We start from the raw sequence: 23,832 nt of genomic DNA, 5'->3' as shown, positions 1-23,832 counted from the left end.
GTTTCCTGGAGAACATTTGGGAGGTCTCAGGGATGTTTATTATTAGCGTTACGTAGTCTTTAAGATGCCACCAGACTCCTTGTTGTTATTATTATTAGTGTTAACATCTTAACTGAAGGGAGTCAACATGTTGAATCTATAACAAAGACTTCCTTTATCCAAAATGTGAATTGGTCATTGGAGTTAAATAGTTTCCACTAAACCAAAAACAACAGTTTAAATTGTTGTAACTTAAAAGTTGTTTTGTCTTTTTTGATACTTGTGATATCATTTCACTAGTTCAGCAGGACATGAATTTCTAATGTAGAAGAATAAGCCAAAGTCCTCCCCTATCCTTTGGGAAACAACAAACAAACCCACAAGACCTTTCAGCCACGTGATTTACAAGAAGCAAAGAAGGACCCAAGCCCAGTTTTTAATTTTCTTTTGCAGGTTACCTTTAGGCAATGTTCTGTGAAAGCCACTCTCACTGGCCAAGGGGAAGTGAGGCAAAAGCCCAGCTCCTCTCTCCTTACTGGTGCTGAATATGCTGATCATGCTCAGTGCAGGTGCAATGTAACAGCTGCTGAGTAGAGTTTTTCCTTGTGTTCAAAAGGGCGGTGAGTGGTGTTGGCAGAACAACAGTAACTTATCCTACTTCTTCGTTCAGTTTTGCTAAGCAACAGCCTGCAATGTCTTATCTCTAAAGGGGCTTAGTTGCCCAGTGCAATAAGTAATACCTCCTATGGCAGCTGTAAGGGACAGTAAGAAACAACTTGCTATATAGGAGTCATGGCTGATTTTTCAGGCCCTGACAACTTGTCTGTTTTCTATAGCCCACGAATGCTTATACTCAAATAAATTTGTTAGTCTCTAAGGTGCCACAAGTACTCCTGTTCTTTTTGCGGATACAGACTAATGTGGCTGCCACTCTGAAACCTATCTGTTTTATGGTCTTCAAATTTGACACGAGCCTGGGCTAAAGGTGATACAGGAGTGGACTGCAAACTGCATGAAGTGCACTTAGAGAAGCATGGCTACTCTAAACTTGTAGTCGAGCCAGCTTGCTAGCCCTAATGACAGGGCTACAGCTAGCAGATGCTGTGTGAGCAGCTGGCTGACACCCTATTCAACATACACCAAACTGCTGGATTGATGCACAGGATATCTTCCCTGTAAGAGAAACAAAACAAACACAATCCTACAAGTACATCATGCCCTGGAAGTGTGTCTTAGTATCAGCTATTCTATCGACTGGTGCTCAGGCTCAGCTGCTCTCAACCTCCTTCCTTTTGGCCTGAAGTAAGCATCACCTGAGGCCTAGCTCATAATGAAATGCACGTTGATCTCCACCTGCTTTCACTTAAGCTGTATATAGCAATCAGTTAGTTTCCTGATGTAATTAGGAGTCTCCACTAGGGAAACAATTTCCAGAGATGGATTTTAGAGGAGGCAAAGATACTTCTGCTATGAAGGGGGAAAAATTGCTGGCTAGTAAGGAGAGAAGACAGATAAGGTAAGAGATGCTCTGTTCTCACTAAAGCTGAAGGTAACCTCTTCTGAGGTGGCAAACTGTTGGGGTGTCTTATGTACTTACCCTATTGCATTTCTGCTAACTGTAACAAGAGCTGCTCAACTAATCTGCTGTGTAAGGTGCTTTCTTAGGCAGAGGTGATTGTAAAAACTCCCTTGGAACACTTCTAGCTCTCTTAGCTAAAAGGAAACTGTTAGGCCAGCTGTTCAGGAGAGGGGCTGCCTTTGTGTCTTGTAGAGCACTGTGCATGTTGCTGTTTCTTTAATAACAGGGGTAATGGGAGCCAGCTGCTTCCACCCAAATGTCTGTTGCTTTTTATTACTGTACTTTATAAATGGGGGGAGGGGGTTGGCTTTTTTCTTCTCTCAAACCTAAACCCATTAGTTAAAGCTTATGCTGCTCATCTCTCCAGAGACCTCCTCTGTCCAAGGACTATTGTGGAACCATTGTGGTCAAGTACCATATATATATAGATATATATATATATATATATATATATATATATATATATATATATATATATATATATATATATATATAAATTAATCTGAACTTTCTAGTCTTACTCTTTTTAACTATGTATCTGTTTGAAACTGAGCTCATTACAAAGATGGGGCTGGCTGGCTTGATGCCCTACGTCAGGGGTGGCCAGCCTGAGAAAGAGAGCCAGAATTTACCATTGTACATTGCCTAACTGCTACAGTAATATGTTAGCAGCTTCCCTCCACCTCCCTCCTGATCAGCTGTTTCATGGCATGCAGGAGGCTGAGAGTGGGGGGTAGGAGTGAGGACACTGCAGGTTCAGGGGAGAGGCAGGAAGGGGTGGAGTGGGGGCAGGGCCTGTGGCAGAGCCAGGGGTTGAGCAGTGAGCACCCCCGGCCCATTGGAAAGTTGGCGCTTGTAGCTCCAGCCCTGGAGTCAGTGCCTATACAAGGAGCCACATATTAACTTCTAAAGAGCCACATGCAGCTCTGGAGCCACAGGTTGGTCACTCCTGTCCTACGTAATGCAGGATTTGCCACATTTCAGTGAAAATCTGTGTCCTTTATAAGAGGAGCATGTGACCACCTGTCAGTCTGGAACAGAGAGAGTTGGCTGGCTTCCTGGTAGCAGGACCAGGTTCCAGGAACCTGGACTCCTGCAGAGCTCCATAGTTCCATGAGCCAACTTGAAGATCCACTGGCTGCTGAGTTGAGGATCCCTAAAGAAGCATCTCTTCAGTTCTCCTCACCTTCCCTCTGGAAATGAGATGCCTGGCCTGAGGAAAACCTGCTCGTGCTTTCTCTCTCTTTGCAGCTATCCAAAAAGCCCAGAAAGCATGTGGCTTGTCCTTTAATGTCTGGCAGCACCTGTGCAGTAACTGCCTCTGGCTAACTCTTGTCAGGTTGAAGGGGCCTGTGCCCTCTGCACATCTTGCACCAAGACCATGACCCCATACACATTCCTCCTACTCTGGGGCACCCCAGCTGGGTATTGCTCAAACTCTAGTTCAGCCCTTCATTCCAGGGCTTGGAGAACTGTGTGGAGGAGGCATGCTCAGACAGCCAGAATAGGAGAACGTGCTTTCTGCACCTTCCTTTCAGCAGGGTTTTATGGGTAGAGGACCATGGCCCTCAGCAGTATCTTGTTGGGTTCCAGAAGGAGTTTCAGGTAGGTAACCTTATCTGGAAGGATTCTGGACCTGCTACAAGGGGGACAGTAAAGAGGAGGGAAATATTAGTCTGAAATGCAAGAGGTGTGAGGAACTTCTGGCAATAATTAAAATGCAGTGGGTGTTCTAGTTAAGACTGCAAGGGTATGTCTACATTGCAGTCAGACACCTGTGGCTGGCCTGAGCCAGCTGACTCGGGCTTGCAGGGCTGTTCAGTTGCGGTATAGGCACTCTGGCTTCAGCCTGAGCTCTGGGACCTTCCCATCTCACAGGGTCCCAGAATCCTGGGCTGCAGCCAAAACCCGAACATCTACACTGCAGTTAAAGAGCCCCTTAGCCCGAGCTCCATGAACCTGAGTCAGCTGGCATGGGCCAGCTGTGAGTGTCTAATTTCAGTGTAGACATACCTTAAGCATGTATCTTCACTGCAGAATTAACTCAAGTCAGCTGCAGGAATTAACCTAGCTTGAGTGAGAGACTTTTCCTGGAAACACTGTGAAATCTACACAGAGTGATTGTGTGGTCACATTGTAGTTATCTCACTGTAAAATCCTGCTGGAGACAAGGCACAGCATGTTTTACCACAAGGTAGCTGGAAGAGGTCAAAATTATATCCCTACCCATGACTGAGCTTGCTTAGCTACATCACTGTCAAAACTACTGTCGCCGGTCTCCAGTAGGATTTTACAGTGATGGAGATAGTATGCAGCAGTGATCCCGTTGTGTAAATATGCTTTTGGCAAAGTGAAGACAAAGCCCAAGTTGAAGAGTATGGGGGAACCTTCAGGTTACTGCTGCCTGCTAACTTGTATGAAAACTACACCTGGCTTTGTTTTCACTAGGATTTTACCATGTGATAGTTACCTTAAATGAAGAATATACCTTGTCTTTGTAGTAAAGACAACACCTTCATGGCTAGCTTGGAAGTGCTCAGAGGAGAGACTCAACAGGCTGTCAGGGGAAGTGCCCTAAATAGGGCTATTTGCCAAAACTTAAATTCAGAACCAAAAATCAACTAAATCCAGGAGCTACAATTGGGCTCCTGTGTATTGTGGTGTCCTGGTATTTCCTATCCCTTTGGGACACTGTCAGCTGGGTGGATTGGAGATGCCTGCAGGTTTCTTAGGGCCCGGTCAGGATATCTATGGTTAATAGTTACAGGTGTGAGAATGCCCAGCCAGAAAATGAATAATAGTCTATTGTGCAAACAGAACCCCACCCTCCAGAGCACAGTCTAACTCAGCTCAGTACATTTATTGCGTACCTGCCCTTTAATTATACTACAGGCTGCGGTGGTGCTATTGGCAGTTTCTCACTTACGAAGCTGTGGACAAAAGCATGAGTGTTGAGTATTTCTAAGCCTGCACCTATGAGAACAGATTCATGCATGTGAAAGGAGAACTCCATTCAGTCCCAGCCACACAGCTTACACGATGAAATGTGCAGCTTTCTGCAAGTGTCCCATGAAACAAAAGTTTGCTCTGAAACTATACAGCTTTGTCAATAGTTGTCATTTTGGCATTTCTGGTTGGTGGGAGCTGGCTTACTAAACCGTGATGCTGTCCAGGTGAAACCGGAAATTTTACAGTCCAGAACAGTTAAACAAGATGCTTTAAAGTTTAACAATCAGAGAAAAGGTGATGATTAACAAAGATGGCCAGTTTACCTGCAGGAATTTTTGCAGGGACAATCCCCTTTTGAAATTTTCCCATCAGGGAAATAAAGTTTTCTTTTAGGAAAACAGTTGTGTGAAAAAATACTTTACTTCCCCCTCCACCTGGAAAAAATGGGGGGAGGGGGAGAATTAAATTAGCAGAAGATAGGATTTTCTCCACTTTCTTACTCATTGACTGTTTCCCAACTGAAAAAGTCAGTGTTACTTTGTGCCTAAATGAACGTGTGTTTTTATATACACTGTTAATTTCTTCTTCTTCTTCTTATTATTATTATTCTTTTCTCCCTTTTATTTTTGTCAAGCAAAGAGGTTTTTTGAGGGGAGGGGACATCGTTTTTTGATACAGCTTGCTCCTCTTTTGGGACAAACTTCTTTTCTGAAAAGCTTTTAAACTGGTCAAAACATTAAATGTGTCTTTTACTGAGGCCCATTCCTTTCTCTTCCCTGAAAATAGGGTACTATGCCGTCTTACAACCAAATGTGAAACATCCCTTTTGCTGTACGTTTGGTTTGCTGTGAAAGCTCTGCACAGCTCTAGTGAGACTCTGTCTCCAGCCCAATGCAGCACCTCGAATTTTGGCCATTCTACAGATGTGGGTGACTCTTAGAAACTGCATGTGCTCAGGGGGCTGGGGTATTTTGACTGGTTTATCAGTGTTCTATTTCTGACACGTGCTACCAAGGTTGATGGGGTGAACTGTATAGTTACAAATATTTTTTGTAAGCAGCTATCAACCAAGCCCTTCTCTCTAAAGAAGGGAAGATAAATCATGAGACCATTGCAATTACCTTTCCACCTACAGAACTATCCCAAATTAGCACCCAATGCCCAGATACTGTAGTGATGGGTAGATTATAACTACCTACATTATAGACTGAAGGGGTTATGTCACTTAATCAAGGAATGACTGGTGGGGATTGCAAAGTATAAAATGCTTTTATGGGATGGCCAGAAGAGCCTGAGAATAGCAGTCCTCACAAAACTGGTAATGACCTCATGATTGGAGATGCAAGTAATACCTTACCCATAGCAAGAGATTCTGTGGACAATGTGGTAACCAGGAGGCGTGCTCCAATGCTTGGTGAAACCCTCTGAGCCCTAAGATGAATGTGGTCTTAACTGAATACCTGTGTTACTTATTTACGGATCAGACAAGATCTTTAAGGAAATTTTTTTTTTTAAATTGAAATCATCTACAAAATGTCTGCCTGCATCAATTCTGGCTGAAAGACTTGCTGTTAAAGGAGATAAGTATCTAAAATCACTCATACTTTAGGTTTCATTTCAAGATGGTTACCACACAATTGTTTGACTGACCACATTGCAGGTGTCAACTGGCATACGGTACAGGCCCTAGTTGTGGCCTATTGCTCTCCATGATTCTTGGGTTATAAAATTCAGATCTGGCCACACAAGGCTGTCCCGGGCATTGGCAAGCTGTAAAGAGCACTTTATTGTTACCATTTATACTGTGGTAGCACTTAGAAGCCCTGATCCAGGGACAAGCAGAAGAAAGATAATCCCTGCCCCACAGAGAAGTTGTCATAGTCACTCATGCTCTGCCTTTGCACAGCCAGCCCTGGGAAACAGCCCATCACTTCATCTCTTTGGTTTCTATGTTAAAATGAAACTGTAAGCGCCTATTCAAGGCACTTCTAGACATACTGTGTACCAGCTCTAGGAGCCGGGGGCTGAATTGTAGAGAAGCCTTCCTCAGAGGGGGAAGTGCAAGGGGTGACAAGTGAGGAGGAATGTGTTTGCAAGAGAGGATCCCCAAAAGGGCTGCACTACTTGGTTTCTCAGCACAAAACTGAATAACATCTGCTATGGGTTTCTATGGATTGACTCTAATTCATTAACATGCTACAATCCTGTTGACTAAAATGCTGGACCAGTCCTTATAGATTTTTCTCTGGCTTTAAAATCCTCACTCCACACCCACAATGCCTCCTCACTTAAAAGATTTACCTGTTAATGGTGATTATTTGTGCTTTAAATTGACTTTTTTTGATTAGATTTTAAAATCTGAAATTTTGGCAGTTAGTTCATTCTGTCCCTAGGAAGCAGTTATTTTTCCCCAAGCAAATCCTTGAAGGTTTGTATTGCGTCACTAATTACTGAAGGAGAATCTTATGGTCTCTATTGGGTAAATACTGTGGATTTTGGAAGTATTTCTAAATACTAGTCACCTGATAGACCAATTTCTCCACAGCATTCCTATTCTATGGTGTACAAAATAGCCAGCTCTGCTTATGAGAACTTTCATAAAGTGTGAGGCAGGGAAAAGGAACCTGGACAGACCCAGGACAATGATCTCAGAGATGCAGACACTGCAGGAGGGCTATCGGGATAATTGGGAAATCATAGGGGAGGGGCATCTGAAAGGGGTCAGGAGAAAATCGTGTAGGCTGGGAGATGGAAGGGTGGAGATTAAATCAGGTAACATATAGGCCAATTACATGTAAGGTTACCAAGAGATTGGCAGCTCCCTGATTAGTTCACAACAGGTCAGTCTGGGTAATACAGCTCTAGTGAAAGCCTTTACTTAGCTTATTTTTAAACATGACAAATCATATTAAGGTTATGACACAAGCCATTAAAAAAGGCAACTTCCAACAAAGATCAGGATTGGGCTCTATCCTGATCTCTTTGCCTTTGGATTCCACACCAGGATGGAGCAATAGAGGACTTGGGGTTTTATAGCAGGAGGAGTTGGTGGTGGGGTGGAAGGGCTTACACTTTCTTATTTAGCTCAATGCATGTCACAATCCTTTCTAATGTTCTTTAAAGCAGCGTTTCGTCTTTATGATTTGTCCTAGTCGCTCTGATGATAAAATAGGTGGGGAATCCTTACCCATTTCTCCCATTCATGCATTTGGGGATGGGGAGAGGGACTACATGAACTTCTGACTCGTCGTATAGCTTAGACCCTGGTATGTCTTCATCCTGAGCACAGCATACCCACACCACTGTCAAAGATGCCTATGCTACTTATGCAGATAAAGAAAGATAATTAATTGGTAGAGAATATGACTGTTAGCACAAGAGTGTCTTCAAGCCTGTCAGGAGGTGATACAGATTTACTGAGGGACACTTCTTATCTTCCATTTTTGTAAGCAATTTTTTTTTTGTGTGCAGAGAAATTTGTTTTTTCCATACTTGTCATAACTTTGAGGTGCTGAGGGAATGTATTCAATGCAATGTTGATGGAACAGTCAAAGGGATAAAAGCCTTTGTAAGAGGGGAACACCTGTAGTGTCTCTGGGAAGACTCCAATGTGGGGAGGGAGGCCTGAAGAAAAAGGCATGGACAATTTGTAGAAGACAATGATATGGCCTCCTCTTGGTCAACACTGGCTGATTATGTGTGCCATTTTAGAGAATAAGGTATTTTTAAGGTCTTAAAGCAGATGTATCTTTTTGTAAAAGCTTTTCGAGGTAAGACCCTGGTACAAATCCTTGTTGACCATTCCTTTCTGCTGTCCACCAGCCATCCTCGCCTTCTGCGATGATTGTTATGATGTCTCCTGCACTGATGTCCAGTTCATCGGTGTTCTGAAAGGAGAGACCCAAAATAGGGAGTGGAAATCTGGTTAGCCTCAGTATCAGACTCTTCTGCATGATGTGTGGAGGATTTTCCTAGCTCCCATGGTCTTAAAGCATATCCTTACGCATCACACTGTGATAATGAATCTGAAATATCAGACTCGCTCAGTGGATGGCTCCTTTTTTACTGAGCTTGTCATATTGGGACTACCAACTTTCTTCCCATCTCCTGAAGATCTCCGGAGTGGAACAGAAATGCACCCATCCTGCATTCGCTCCCTGTGCAGATTATATCTTGTATCATAGGAACATTCTCTGCCAGAAGAGACTAAAACCAGGTCTACACTATTAACTTACATGGGTATAATTATGCCACTTGGGGGTGTGAAAAATCCACACCCCTGAGCGATATAGTTATACTGACCTAATCCTCAGTATAGAGAGCACTATGTTGACATGGGAACTTCTCCTACTGATGTAGCTAACGCCTCTCACAGAGGTGGATTAACTATGCTGATGGGCAGTGCTTAATTTGTAATGAGAGGTGCCAGGGTTCAAGCAACTTTTTACATTCAGAACTGATGCAGAAAGGTGCCAGGGCTATGAACTGACAAGCCTAGAGGTGCCAGGCTCAGCCCTGGCACTAATGAAGCACTACTGCCAGGAGAAGCTCTCCCTTCAGCACAGCAGCATCTTCACTAAAGCACTACAGTGTTACAGCTGCATGGGTTTAGCTTTTGAAGTGTAGATCTGCCCTAAATGCAACTCTCTCCTGAACCAGCCAGTCATGCTCCTTCATTAGAGCAATACAAGGCTACATGCTCAAGGGATCTTAAACATTTCTCCAATAATCTCAGTCTGGGAGAGATGTCTCATCAGGACAATTGATCGGCATGGTAGAACGGAACCCTGTTGCTGAGAAATAGTGTTCAACAGTGGTATAATGATTTATTCATGAAACATGCTATTCTTTTTCCCCGCGCTCCCTAGGAAATAGCTAGACTGACTTGCAGTGATTTCCATTAGGTGATACTGTCCTGTTTTCTGTGGGATGGAGCATCAGTTCACTATCCAAAGAGCAATGAAATCAAAACAGTGATAGCACAGGCACCAAAATTTTTGCATTCAACAGATCAGATCAATCTAATTGGAATATAATGTTCAAGTGTGTGGAAATCTACTCCCAGGTTAAAAATAGTCCATCTTCATGACAGGAATTCAATAATTCCCCTCAAGGCAAAATGCCATGAATGTTGAGGTACATTAAAATGACCCTGAACAGGCTTTAAAGCAAATATTTCTCCAAACAGTGAAAGGGAGTAGAAAAAATAGGAAATTCTCTTCAGCTGCACTGGCATAACCCAACTTTTGTTTGGCTTCAGTTAGAACAGGGGTAGTCAATTCCCCCCCCCTCCCCCAGGTCCAAGTGTCTTGGTCAAGGAATAGTCAAGATCCAGACTCCAGATAAAAATGATACATGAGTTTAAAAAAAATGGTGGGGGGTCTATTCCAAAGCATCTGGTGGTCTGGATTTGGCCCATGGGCTGCCTATTGACTACCCTGAGTTAGAATCTGACTCATGTTGATCTCTTACGAAGAGTCTCCTAAGTGACATGTTTTCAATGTGGGTCTTGTAACACAAGAACAAGGGCACTTTCTATGGAGTCGAAAGGTGGCAAATTCAAAACCTAATAAAAGGAAATCTTTTTTTCCAAACACATAATTTGACTGTGGAACTCTCGTTGCCAGAGGATGTTGTTGAAGCCAAGAATGAGCAAAATTCAAAGAGATTTGCTATCCATACAAATGCCAAAGTATCCACAGTTCATGCTAAGGAAAAGAATATTGGAAGGGAGGTTAAAACCCTAGGGTGCAAACCAATCTCTTACTATTGAGGTTTAGGATGAGATCATGGGGGGCGGGGGCAGACTATCTCATATCTGCTTTCTGTGAGGCTTCTTGCACCATACTTTGGAACATCAGGCCATTGTCAGAGACAGGCTAGTAGACTAGATGGACCTGGCCAGTAGGATTACTCGTATACTTCTGTGTTTCCTGTGTAGGAGCATTAAGGGCAATCATAAGACTAGAGGCTCTTGGGCTGCTTTGGCATTCTAATTTATAAACATCTCCACTTTACCTCCTTTGAAAAGCAGTCTAAAATCTACAGCTGAAAAGGTGTGTGGTGTTAGTAAACTCTTGCTTTAGCAAATCAGCTTGTCTCTGTTGTGACTTTATTCATGATGTCTAATGGAATTAGGTCTGAAGTCAGGAACATTACAGTACCCTAGTTGAGGACACAGGTTGCTCATCAGCAGTGTCTTCGGATTCAGTGAGCATGTCAACCCAAGCTCCTTGCCATTTGCCCAAGGGGCCTGTACTGGGACTGGCACTTGGAAGGAGCAATCAACAGGGCACAGTGTATTTCCATGGGAAAAATGTGAGGGAGGGCTGTGCTGTCTGACTCTGTCAGAATATCTCTGTGTATGTGTTGTATCAGTAGTGCTTTCATTAATTTTTTTTTCCTCCTCCTGCATCTGTTTAATGGAGCTGGAATAATATAAGCTCATAGTATTTCCATCATGCAGGAACTGGAGTAGCATGACAAGCCAGATCTTGTGGTGGTGGTTCAGCTCCATTTAAAAAGTGCCTCAGGGGGGTTATTTTAAGTGGAAAATTGATACAAATATTTATATTGCAAATCCCCCACAAAACCATAACTAAACTGAGGCAAAGGCAGAAGACAGGCTGGGAGTCTGTATCTGGCAATAGTTATGAACAGGAAATCAGTATGACTTGTTCTAAAATCCTTTTGTGCAGTGGAGATTGTGTTGGAAGTCTGCCCCTGCTATGGAATACAGACAACACATCAATCTGGTCTTGGGGTAGGATTCTCCAGATGAGGATGGGGTCAAATGGAGAACAGCTTTTAGATAATATTTGACAGACTCTCACTCCTGTTTCCAGACTGAATAAAAGCCAGGGAGAATTTTATAACATGAGCTGCAACCATATTCCCTTGGGCTGTAATCTAAAATTTTTTACAAGTGAAGTAGAGTCAGAATGAGTCATTACTTGGATGGGAGATCACAAAGGAAAACCCAGGTGCTGTATGAAGTGGAGGTGCCATTCCCTGCTGACCTGCTCTAGATTCTGTGTCTCAGTATGGTTTCTGAGGGCACTGTGCTATGTGAGGTGCTGTTTTCCAATGAGCTGTAAAACAGGATCCTGACCATTTTGTCAATAAAGATCCTATTGTCCTCTTGAGCAAAAACAGTAAGAGGGGACTAGTTTTGCTATACTGCCAAGATTCCAGTTGGAGTACATGCATTCTTCTACCCTAAACTCCCTCTGCATTTGTAACTGGATACAGTATTCATCATTTCCTGCCCTAAATTTCTATCCAAATGTTCTGGATTGCAATCCTACATCAAGATCCGCTAGTGTGTACCTCTGTAGAGCCCCATTGATTCATGGGAGTAGGGGGTTGCACTAGCAAATTCTGATGCTGGATCAGGACCTTAACTAACTTCTTACTTTTTTTTTTTTTTTAATTGGGACTATTTTTATACATCTTCCTGTAAAGCCAGGTGGTTTAGTTACCATCAGTCAAAATGTACAAAGCTTCTGTGTTGAATGAGTCTCTCCTATCCCTAAAGAGACAAGGGTTGGGATGATTTGGCACTTATTGATTTAAACACATTAATATACAGCAAATTGAAATACACTTGGGAGCAGTATCATCTAGTGGCCAGAGCAGGGACCTGGGAGTCTCAGCTCCTGGCTGCCAAAGACTTGCTAGGTGACCTTGGCTAAGTAACTCTCTGTTCCATCCATTTCCCCATCTATAAAATGAGGATAATGCGTAACCCCTAGGGGTGCTGAGAATTAATGGGCTCTTTGAGTCAAAGGTACTATTTTAAGCCTAGTTCATTACGACACCCATTCTTTAATCCTTTGACTACCTGGGCTGTATAGTCGTAGAGCACTCTGTAGTCCTGGGATGGTGTGGTTGCTGCTTGTTCACCCACATTAATAGCGGCGTAGACTCCATCCACTTTCTCGTCTAGAAAAACAGTGAAAGAGTTCAGCTGCTTATAAATGCAAGGAATCATTTGCAAGAGTTCACAAACACAAAGGTATCTACTCTTCTTTCTGTGCACTGGGATGTGTGTGCCTAGAGAAACGGCTATGGACTCCAGGTAAAGCTAGGCACAACTGCTACTGTCTAGATGCACAAACAGCTGTGAGCAGATCGGGGAGGCATTAAGTGTGACAGATGCTGTTCATATGCTACTGTACAGACACATGGGACCCAATCCTGGGTGGCACTGAATGCCTTCAACTCTCATTCAAGTTGTATTCACAGGGACACCATTGAATTCTATAGAAATGGATGGCACTTCGGCTCCGACTGTGAAAGGAGCCTAAGTCTCATTGAAAGTCAGTGTGGCTTAGACTCCTAAGTGCCTAGTTCATTCTCAAAAATGAGACTGAGGCTCCTAAATCAGTGAGACATTACAACTCTCAGCAGAGCAACATCTACGTACCTTTAAAACCCCAGCCCTTGCTGATCTAGCCTGCATGAATGGCACTGAAGTCTCGCTGTTCAGGGACTCCAAACAAGGGATTTAGGAGAGACTGTGTTTCATTTCTGGGTGGCCGAGTGGACAGGCAGACGTAGTGAAGGAAACTGGTTCCAGCAGCAGTTTTTTTTTGTTTTGTTTTGTTTTTTTCATTAGGGAAGAATCGCAGTTTAAATCTCCTTAGCTGGTTTTAAATCGAGCCAATACAAATGTCACAAACCATTATTTCCTGTGCTGTCAAAATATTATGCTTTGCCGTCTGGGTGACACAAGTGGCATGTGCAGGGCCATCCTTAGGCATATTGCAATGCGGCTGTGTAGGGCACCTGAAAATTTGGGGCACCCCTGGGTCTTAGTATCCACCCATCCACCTCTTCCTATCCCTGTTCTGACCCTTCCTGCAGGCTCCCACCACTGCTATCTGCAGCAGCCTGGGGAGTCTTCCTCCAGAGGGGATCTAGTACTTAAAAGGTGAAAACGCCTTCCAGCCTGCCAGACCTATTAGCACAACACTGAAACTTATGTTATATTTGAGCTTATGCTCAAATAAATTCATTAGTCTCTAAGGTGCCACAAGTACTCCTGTTCTGTTCTTTTTGCGGATACAGACTAAAACGGCTGCTACTCTGAACACTGAAACTGTTAAAGAGCCATTCAAGTGGTAATGAAGTCATTTAACAGGCATTTGCCAACCCCCAGATATATACTGTCAGGTTCTGAATTTACTGACAGTTGTGCATTAATGTAATAGTTACTCAGAACATGTTAGTCTGCAGGACCTTAGTTTAAAATTTGCTTTAAAAATATTTCATTAGTGTGTTGCTGAAGAGTATAAAATTACATCTCTTAAATTGTGCATCTAAGTATTCATTTTTTAGACTTAAATGCTTGGACCTTCTGACATAGTTTTTTAAATAAATCCTTCAAAAGATCTAAAATACACATGCAAGCACAAGCTGCCGTCAGGCATAGGGGCACCAGTTTAATAATACTGCATAGGGCCCCATAAATCCTAAGGATGGCCCTGGACATGGGATTGGTAAGGCAACATAACATTTGAAGCAGTACGGATACCTGTGTTTGCAGGGACACCAAGCTGGGCCACAGGAAGGCTTGAGAAGGATTCCCCATACTCTACTTAAGTTGAGGGAAAAATTGTGTTCCTAGACCTTGAAGTCTCAGTCAGAATTTAAACTTCACGCATCCAGAAGATGATTTAAGAATAGTACAGCTCATATTAGTCTCCATGGTGGGGGAAGCTGCTTGCTACATGTTTGTGCTGTACTGATGTCTAGATTATAGACTCATGCTAGCTCATAGGATAGATAATCCATTGATGTCTTATCACATAGTTTATTCTCCATGCAACAAGCATGTAAACGATTGATTCATAGGACTAGATACATCTTTTGATTTACATGGTAAAACATACCTATTGGAGGGGCTGTGGGAATGATGGTTTCACTGGAGTTTCTGCTACTTCCATGTAATAATCCGGAGAATCTGTGGAACCAAAAGAAGCCGGTGATAGAATGTACAGAATGTCATCTAGTCCTCAAACTTCCAGAGCGCTAGTCCACTGCCATGTAATCTTCCTCATTCCTCCCATTTGTCACCAACACTTCTGGCCAAATGTTTCCTCTTTGGAAACTTTTATTTTGTTTTGCACTAGAGCAACAGACACACTTATTTTCATTTTAAACAAATCCTGGTAAACTAGCAAATCTTCTGAAGTTTTCCAGCCACTAAACTGTACACAAAATAATAAAATATAGTTTTATCTTATGGACAATTCAAGACAAATGAAGCAAAGCTAAAACCATCCCATCGTGACATGATGGATCTGTTGACTGGTCAATTGCAAGGGGTGGCATCCTTTTCTTTTCTCCTCATAGTAATGCACTTGAACATAGGAAAAAATGTTGGCTTTTGGAATGTTGTAGACTATAATACACTTGTCTAAAAACTGTCAGTTTTAAAATTATAGCAAACTATTTAATTTTTCTCCCTGGATGTTTCCCCAACCAGCATAAACTGTACTAGTATAAACCATCTTCTGCTGATATAATAGGGTCCACATTAGGGCTTTCATCGGTATACATGTTCCTGTATAAATCTCATCCTTAACCAACAAGGCTATATCACTGAAACTTTTAAGCGCAGACCAGGCTTAAAGCTATTTGCTAACCTGTGGCATAGTAGTGCACTATGGTCTAGCACAGAAGGTATTGCTGGAAAAGACCTTTGTCCTATCACAAAGCAAAATTAAGTGCGCCCCAATTACTTGCTGGCTGATCAGTTTCTTCCTTCCCCTCCCTCCCTTGCCGCCAGCAACAATGTGAATAGCTAATCTTGCTTCACTTTAAATTCTGCTAAATTAATTGGTATATGTATATGATATGCATGCATATCACATCTGCCTTTCACCATGATTATGGAAGTAATTTCTTTCAAGATTTGGATTTGTCACTTGCATGTATGTAACCATACATTGCTTTCTACACAGAAAAGCATTTCCACAAGGAAGCAATATACTCACCTTTTCATCATCCCACAAGACTGGATTGGGCTGTTACTACATCTAGGAGATTCTCTGGCATAATAATTCTCATATCCTATTGGAACTACAATGGGATAATTGTTAAAAACAAGGGTGTAAACAGGCAGACAATATCCATTTTTTCCCCCCTCTGCCAGCAATGCAACTGATTTGTTTCCATAGCACGGTGGTTAATCTTCTAGAGCAGGTGTAGCCAATGGAATTCAGCAGTGTAACCATGCTTCTCTTTAATACATAGATGCAGCCCATGCAGACATGTGAGCTGGTCTACTCTAGGAAAACTACTGTTGACACATGTCAGTAATGAGTACAACTGAGCTGATGCCTAATACAGTTCTGCTGCAAGTATAGACACATCCACACTCCATTCAGCACCATTTCAATAGCTATGGTCAAATCCTAATCAAGAAGGCTGCTGCCTCAATAATAGGACTTCTGCCATCTTTGTGTAAGGGGCAAAAGCTAATCACTCTGCAGCTCTCAGCTACTAACTAAGGATGATGACCCAGTCAGCTCTTCTGGATTTTTTAAATGTATAGGCAGAGATTCAGGAATTCCAGCCACATCTGAGGAAATTTTTGGCCCTGTTGTCAGATGCTGTAAAATAGGTATTTCCTGGTCTCCATGTGTACATAAATATCAGCCTACCTCTCTCGTCCCCAAAGAGAGAGAATTTTTGCTATTGACTCAAAATACCTATTCATTTTCCCCCTCACTTCTCACTGTCCACCATGGGGCTAGTCACACGACTTCACATCCACAACTCACATCAGAGTTAGTTTTAAGAGAGAAGGTTTCTTTTTAACAGCGAAGTCCTTGTCTGTGGTTCTTTTATATAACAATGCATGTGGTCGCCTCTGTGTCTTGTACTTTAAAATACTACAGCTTGCAGGCCAGAAACTTGCCACAAGCTATTCTGAGAAGTAATGAGCCACAACTGAAGGTGAAGAGGAGCATTCATACTGAGAAACTGCTGACATGTAAAGGTAAAGAAACGTGCCTCTGTGTCGTTTCTTCTCTCTAATGTTTAAAGGAGGTCTGAATGCTTTCTATTTTAGAAATATAGGCTTCATCTACACCAGGAGTACACAAACTACAGCTCATGGGTCACATCCGGCCCTCCAGCCAGTTTAATCCAGCCCTCGAGCTCCTGCTGGGGAGCAGGGTCAGAGGCTGTTCTGTGAGCACTCGCAGCAAGGCTTCTAGAAGGAGCAGCATGTTCCCCTTCCAGCTCCTATGCTTAGGGGCAGCCAAGGGGTTGTGTAGGCTGCCTCTGCCCCAAGTGCCACCCCCACAGCTCCCATTGGCTGGGAACTGTGGCTAATTGGAGCTGCAGGGCCGGCACCTGTGGACGGGGCAGCATGCAGAACAGCTTAGCCATGCCTCCACATAGGAGCCGGAGGGGGGACATGCCACTGCTTCCAGGAGCTGCTTCAGATAAGTGCTGCTCGGAGCCTGCACCCCTGACCCCCTCCCACCCTCTGAACTCCTAGGTCCCAGCCTGGAACACCCTCCTATACCCAAATCTCTCATCCCCAGCCCCACCCCAGAGCCCACACCTCCAGCCGGAGTCTTCCCCCTCACCTGCTCCTGCACCCCAACTCCAATTTCATGATCATTCATGGCCCACCATACAATTTCCATACCCAGATGTGGCTCTCGGACCAAAAAGTTTGCCCACTCCAGTCTACACTGTTTTTCATGGAAGATTTCTCACAGCTGGAGAACTGGAAAGCTTATTCATCAGAGATACTAACACCAGTCAAACCTGAGAGGGGAAGCTTAATTTTACTCCAGGTTTGTCTAAACACAAAAGTTGTAAAAGTTTAACCTACACCAGTATCGATAAAGTGGTACAACACTTTGTGCTGAGTCTGTACAGTGCCTAGCACAATGGAATCCTGGTGCACAACTAGAGTGTCTAGGTGCTATGATAATAAAATAAATATCAATAAGAAGTGTGGACACAGTTATAGCAGTGTAAATATACCACTATAGCTTGTTTCCATATGGGAAGAGGAATAAGCTACAGCAGAACCTCAGAGTTACAAACAACCTCAATTCCCAAGGTGTTCATAACTCTGAAATGTTTGTCACTCTGAACAAGTTATGGTTGCTCTTTCAAAAGCTTATAACTGAATATTGACTTCATACAGTTTTGCAACTTTACTATGCAGAAAAAAAATGCTGCTTTCCTCTTTATTTTTTTTAAGTAGGATTGTTCCATTTTACAACTGCTGTCAGTTCCACTCCACATGTCATCACCAAAGTCCTGATCCAGCGCTCACTGAAATCAATGGCAAGACTCCCTTTGACTTCAATGGATGTTGGTGGGCAGCCCCCACCCTGAGCTATAGGATTGTCTCTATATTCTGGCTCTCTCCAGCTGAGGAAATCTAGCAATGTGCCTCTTCAAAGCCTTCTATAAATACCATCTATTTAAGCTGCCTACTTTCCTTGTGAGGTCAGTACGTATTATTCCCATTTTACGGAGGGAAGAGAATGAGGAACAGAAACTCAAGTGACTTTCTAAGGCCACAATTAGAAAGGCAGCATTTCTGTCATTGGGACTCTACTTCTAATTGGTAACAAGGCCAAAAAAAACCTGAGATTTATTACCTGGTGGATCTGTTCCTGTCATTTTATTCTTAATGAAGTAATCCATGTCTGATTCTATGTTACAGTTCTCCAAGCTCACTCGAACCTCTTCATACATCTGCAAAACCGAAAAGAAGGATTTTAAGTTTCAGCTTTTAATGATGAGCTCTTAACACAGAATCCTCTGCTAGTATTTCTCTCCATCTTAAAGGGACACTGTCCACGTGAATCGTGCGTGTATATATAATACTATAAACACGTTTCTCTACTTATGCTGTGGACAACATCTTAGAATATGAGAAAGAAGGGAGGCCAGGTTTAAACCCTGGTACTAAAAAGATTCTTTTAATCCACTGGAAAGAGGCATCACAAGAACCAATGATTGGAAATTAAAGTCAGACAAACTAAAACTAGAAAGAAGATAAATGTTTTAAAAGTGAGGATGATTAGAACAAAGGAAGTAGTGGAATCTCCATCTTGAAGCCTTCAAATCAAGGCTGGCTGCCTTTTGAGAAGGAAGGCTTGAGCTCAGTAACTTATGCTGACTAAATATAGGGGTAACTGGGCCTGTGTTAGAAAGGGGTCAGACTAGATGATCACACAGTCCCTTCTGGCCTTTAAATCCATTAATGAGTTTCAGCAATTTATTTCCAAATGTTTCTCTGAACATTTTCTTGGGCCCCATGCTAGGAGACCCAGTCCCCGACCCTGTTCAAAGAACCAGGTCTTCCCCACTGAAGTCAGTAGAGCTCTGCATCTGTGCAGACTTATGTAGGATTACATCCAGATGTGTGGAGGAGGGGAGGCAGAAAAGATTTATTTTCCCACACATGCACTAAGAGTCTTAAGAAAACTGTATAATGCAAAAAAATTCCAGGGGACATGCCCAAAATTCTCATCCAAAGAACTCATGGGAGCAGGGGAAAAGGGGAGACAGTAGTTTGATGGTTCACACACCATGTAAAGATTTTCACTTTTAAAATGGAAGTAGTCAATTTTTCCCTGTATATAAGGAATAACAATAAAAAAATCCTTATTTAAAACTGATTTGGAGGTTTGAGATTCTACCTCATAGCGGGGGGAGAGGGGACAGACGCTTGGTGGCACCAAGTTTGCTATAGAATCTGAGTCTGTGCTGGCCTAAATATTCATTTTTATTTCAGTGGGGAGGGCAAACCTGGCTCATGGTTTCTTGCCCTGGCCAAGTGTGGTAAGATGGACATCACCATAGCTGGAGGCATTTTAATGTGGAGAGGGGCGAGACAGTATGGTGGCTTTAGAAGATCATTTTTCTCCATGCACAAGGACTGAGATTTCTTGGGAGTGGGGGGAAAAGCCTGTACCTCATCATCCTTCACACACTGCATGGACAGCTGGTTACAGTGAACCCAAAGGGAGTTACGGAGGATGGTGATACGATCACATTCCTGGAGCTGAAAGGCCTAAATCCAAAAGAAGAGATGTCAAGTATCATGGTAATTATTATTATTTATTATGTGGTAGCACCTAGAAGCCCAAGTCATGGATCTGGATCCTACTGTGCAATGTTTGTACACCTGAAAACCTTTCTGAAACATGCTAGAGTTAGGATGAAGAATTTAAAAATAAATCCACTTTTAGTCATTCAAATTGCAAACAGCAGATGAGGGGTTTTTACCTGACTTCTCTAAATTCACTCTGAGTATCTTTCCCAGACCTGAAGATGAGCTCGGTGTAAGCTCAGAAGGTTGTCCCTTTTCTCCACAGAAGTTAGTCCAATACAAAATATTATCTCACCTTTCACTAAGTTAAGGTATTGTTACCCCTTTTGACCCAAGCAGCTAGCCAAATGTTCAGGGTCTTATAGGTTGCAATTTTGGAAGAAGTAATTGATGGTGGCATTAGATACCTTTTTGATGCAGTTGTGTTTATTTACAAATAATGTACCAAGTCCTGTTTTACCTGAACACAAGAGGAATGAAACAGGAGATAATATCCTTGCTCCAAGCCTCTTTTAGCCAGCACCCAGCCCCAAAAGACCCCTCTTTAGTCTGTTCCAGGACCACACATACTGTGATTGATTAGGCTGTGTTTGGCTTTTGACTCCTTCTCTGGGCTGACGGATACTACACAGGCTTTGCTGGTATGGTTTTGCTGGCAAAGCTATGCCAGCAGCCCTCCCTAGTGAAGGTGCAGCATAAATCATCAAAGTAGTTCTGATGAGATATATATATACACTGCCTCCCCGAATGATACTAGCTATGCAGACAGAAGCACTCTTTGTTGTCCTAGCTGAGTGTACGCTGTGGGTTTCAGCTGCATAGCTATACCAGTAACACTCTGTAGTGCAGACTATCGCCATGTCTACATTACAGGCTAAATCAGCACCACTGTGATCGATGCAGTGGTGTCAATTTAGTAGGTCTGGTAAAGACACACTAAGTCAATGGGAGAGCACTCCAGTTGCCATCTGTACTCCCACCTCCCAAACAGGCAGAAGCTATGATGACAGGAGAGCATCTCCTGCTAACATAGCACCATGTGGATGCCCCTGGAAGTTGACCTAAGTTATGTTGACTTCAGTTACATAACTTAGATTGACTTACAGCATTAGTGTATACTAGCCCTAAGCCTCTATGGTGGTTTCTGTGCTGACTTGCATGCATCTCTTACATGTGCCTGTTACCCAAAACAATACCTAGCAAACCACCCCACCCATATAGCTCAAATTCCTTTGTGGCATTACACCCCATATTCTTCATTGTAATATTATTATGAGTATGGCATAATTATGATGTATGTTGTGCAAGATGGATCATGTGAGATCATTGAAAAGGTTGTGATGTACTGAATATGATTATCCTATTTGTATGCATGTATCATTTTTTGTAACTGAAGTTAGAAATATTGTCTGTGCATCTATTACAAATGTTTCTACTTAGAATATAATCAGTCTAGAGGGCTAGCTGGGAAGGGCCATTAAGGAGAACAATAGGTCTTAGAAGGTGAAGATCTCCCACCAGAGAACCTTACTGAGGATACTGAAAAAAGCCTCTGAGTCACGGCTGCAGTGGCCCTACAGAGACATGTGACCAAGTCACCTGGTACTGGACGCCATCATAATGCCAGTGTTTTTCCATTGGCTGGGGCTGGAAATCCAAACCGGGAGACAAAGGGTTCCATCATATGCTAAAACTAGTTAAGGCAGGGAGTGACCTCATCATGGTTCATTCTTTACTAACGCTCCACTCAAGAAGAAGGCTGCTGGAAACACCTGAGAAACAAAGACTGAGTTGGGGGAGAAGGGCTGAACCCAGGCTAGAGACTAGAGCCTGTGAAAGGGATAACTGGAGTTTTAAGTTGCAAGCAAGTGGAGCTTGCTCTACAATCTGCCTAAAACAACTTTTAGGGTGAGAATTTGCTACACATATACAATTTCTTCGGTATATTAAGCTTAGTTTGTGTGTTCTATTTGCTAGGTAATCTACTTTGATCTGTTTGCTTTCCATTATAATCACTTAATCTTTTTGTAGTTAAACTTTGGTGGGGTTTTTTTTGTCTAAAACCAGTTTGTGGAAATCATAACTTGGGGCAGAAAACTGTCTGTTCCTCTCCACATTGAGGGAGGGGGTGAATTTCATGAGCTAGCACTGCACAGAATTCTGTGCCGCACAAGATGGTATAATTTTGGGTTTACCCTCTAGAGGGGGTGCGAGTACGGGGCAGTTCCTTGCTAAGCCTTCCCATGCAGAGCTGATCTCAGCATCTGGGTGAAGCTGCAGCTGGATGTCCCTATGTGTATGTGTGCTGGTAAAGTGCATTCTAAAGCCTGAGGGAGGGCTTGCCAGGTATGCACAGCAATATAGCATAAAGGGAACTCAGGCAAGCTCAGTGGTACCTCAGGGTGCGGCCTGGAACTGGGGTGGGGGGGACCTATCACAGCCCTAGGTGTGCCTTTGGTTTGGATGATGTCACGAGCCTATATTTTGATTTGGAGACTGCTGTTATTTCATGAAGGAGCTTAACTGTTCCTGCTATCTTAATGAAAAGTAGTGGGTTACACTCAAAGCTTCAAGAAATTTTAACCCAACCTTTACCAACCTATCCCACTGGCACAAAATAAAGGGGGAAAGAGGAGAAGCGGATGGCACTGTGATTTGAATAGCAAATAATCCCAAGGATTTAGAACCTGGAATCCTGTTGTAACAAGATGAGTGGATGAGCTTTTTAGATTTCTAATACAGGTAATCTCCTAATGAAAAGCTTTGGGAAAATACTGTATGTAGAAATTATTGGATTCATACATTATTATTTCTAAGACTATTTGTGTAGCAGAACAGAGTTTTTTTTGTTTCTTCAGAGTTCACTTGCTCCTTTCTTCCTCTGCTTGAAGTTGTTATACTTTAGCAGAGCTGGGGTGCGGGGCGGAAGGAGCTCAAGAAGAGAAACTATTTTAAAACTTTTTTTACAGCAAAGTCAGAAATAAAATTCATCTCTAAGCTGTTCTTCTAAATAGAATGTGCTTATTTAGGTGTGGAAAGCTCAAACTCTTCTAGCCATCTGCTCCCTTCTTCTTTTTTTACTATTCGCATCCACACCAGCACAAAACTAAGTACATAGAATGTTTTACAAAATATTGAGTAAGATACATTCCCTGTTCCCTAAAGATCTCATCATGTTAGAAATAAGGCATGGCACAATGGAGGGAGGGTGTGGCAAAACCAGCTGGTGAAAAGAAAAGGGTAGGAAGCATTTCTAGGAGAAGTAGCTTTTAAGAAGAGATTGAAAGAGATGAGAGAGAATTTCATTTGGGGCAGCAACTCGGCAAAGTACTTAAGCAGTACAGGGACTTCAGAACACAAGAAGCCATTCGCAATGCATAACTATTCTATTGCTCACAAGTGTGTCAGTTCATTAAAACAGACACTATTATTCTGTTGTAGATGGTGAACTTAACATGCCAACTACATATGCACATGTGTATATAAACCAGTATTTGGACATCTTTCATAAGTTGCTAGCTTAGAACCCCCTTAAAAATGTAGTAGTCCTGGATTTAGACACAAGCATATCTAGAAAGGGCTGAATAACTCCATTCACTGAAGAGTGATACACCTGTACTAACTGCAGCAGGCAGGCTCTGGCCAGGTTCTGAAGAGCACTCCCAGGCTGGGACATGTATAGGAGTGGTGGAAAGTGGTGGGGGAGGGGAGAGGAAATCTGAATCTTAGGGGAAACTTCAGATTTTTATTTATTTTTTTTTTTTTACACCATTTCCATAGAATGGTTGCCATGCCAGCTATGGGACAATTCCAGAAAGTGAAAGTTACAGGGAGGCAGGGATGATGTAAAAATAGCTGGCAAGCATACAGAAGCAGACCACAAATGGATTCTCTGTGGGCTAAGAAGCATTGGAAGCTCCTGGACATAAACTGATATTCAGGCACTTTTAAATTGTGTGCTTCTAACCAGTCACTTGGGAAATAGGTTTAACTTGGCTTTGATTTAAATAAGGCAGTCCTAAAACTAGCAGGATCTTATATTCCACCATGGGTTAGATCCTCAAAATGGGCAGTGTACTGCTGTAACTATGCCAATCTAAACCAGCTGAGGATCTGGCTACCTAAATTTAATGGGTAAGAAAGAAAAGCATAAGCAAGTCAGAAAACTAACAGCTATACTTTAAATCCATGGTAGTGTCAAGTGTACTCTTGCAGCAGTCAT

At 42.6% G+C, this 23,832-nt stretch overlaps 1 protein-coding gene across 2 annotated transcripts in view; it reads right to left on the bottom strand.

Moving 5' to 3' along the window:
* Positions 1-3,609: 3,609 nt before the first annotated feature.
* PSTPIP1 (proline-serine-threonine phosphatase interacting protein 1) overlaps positions 3,610-23,832 on the bottom strand; it is a 97,323-nt gene continuing 77,100 nt past the window's right edge. The window contains exons 10-15 of one of the 2 annotated variants that reach the window (XM_030578765.1): positions 19,473-19,571; positions 18,151-18,247; positions 15,511-15,595; positions 14,404-14,474; positions 12,351-12,451; positions 3,610-8,394 (exon numbers count right to left, since the gene is read on the bottom strand). In XM_030578765.1, the coding sequence (XP_030434625.1) occupies positions 8,233-8,394; positions 12,351-12,451; positions 14,404-14,474; positions 15,511-15,595; positions 18,151-18,247; positions 19,473-19,571 (615 nt within the window). In that variant the 3' untranslated portion in view covers positions 3,610-8,232. The remainder of the gene's footprint in view (positions 8,395-12,350; positions 12,452-14,403; positions 14,475-15,510; positions 15,596-18,150; positions 18,248-19,472; positions 19,572-23,832) is intronic. The other variant, XM_030578764.1, reaches the window with a different exon arrangement.

This window comes from Gopherus evgoodei, chromosome 10 (assembly GCF_007399415.2).
Source record: "Gopherus evgoodei ecotype Sinaloan lineage chromosome 10, rGopEvg1_v1.p, whole genome shotgun sequence".
NCBI classification, from domain to species: Eukaryota; Metazoa; Chordata; order Testudines; family Testudinidae; genus Gopherus; species Gopherus evgoodei.
The sequence above is the reverse complement of the archived record's forward strand: the minus strand, read 5'-3'. Positions and strand labels throughout refer to the sequence as shown.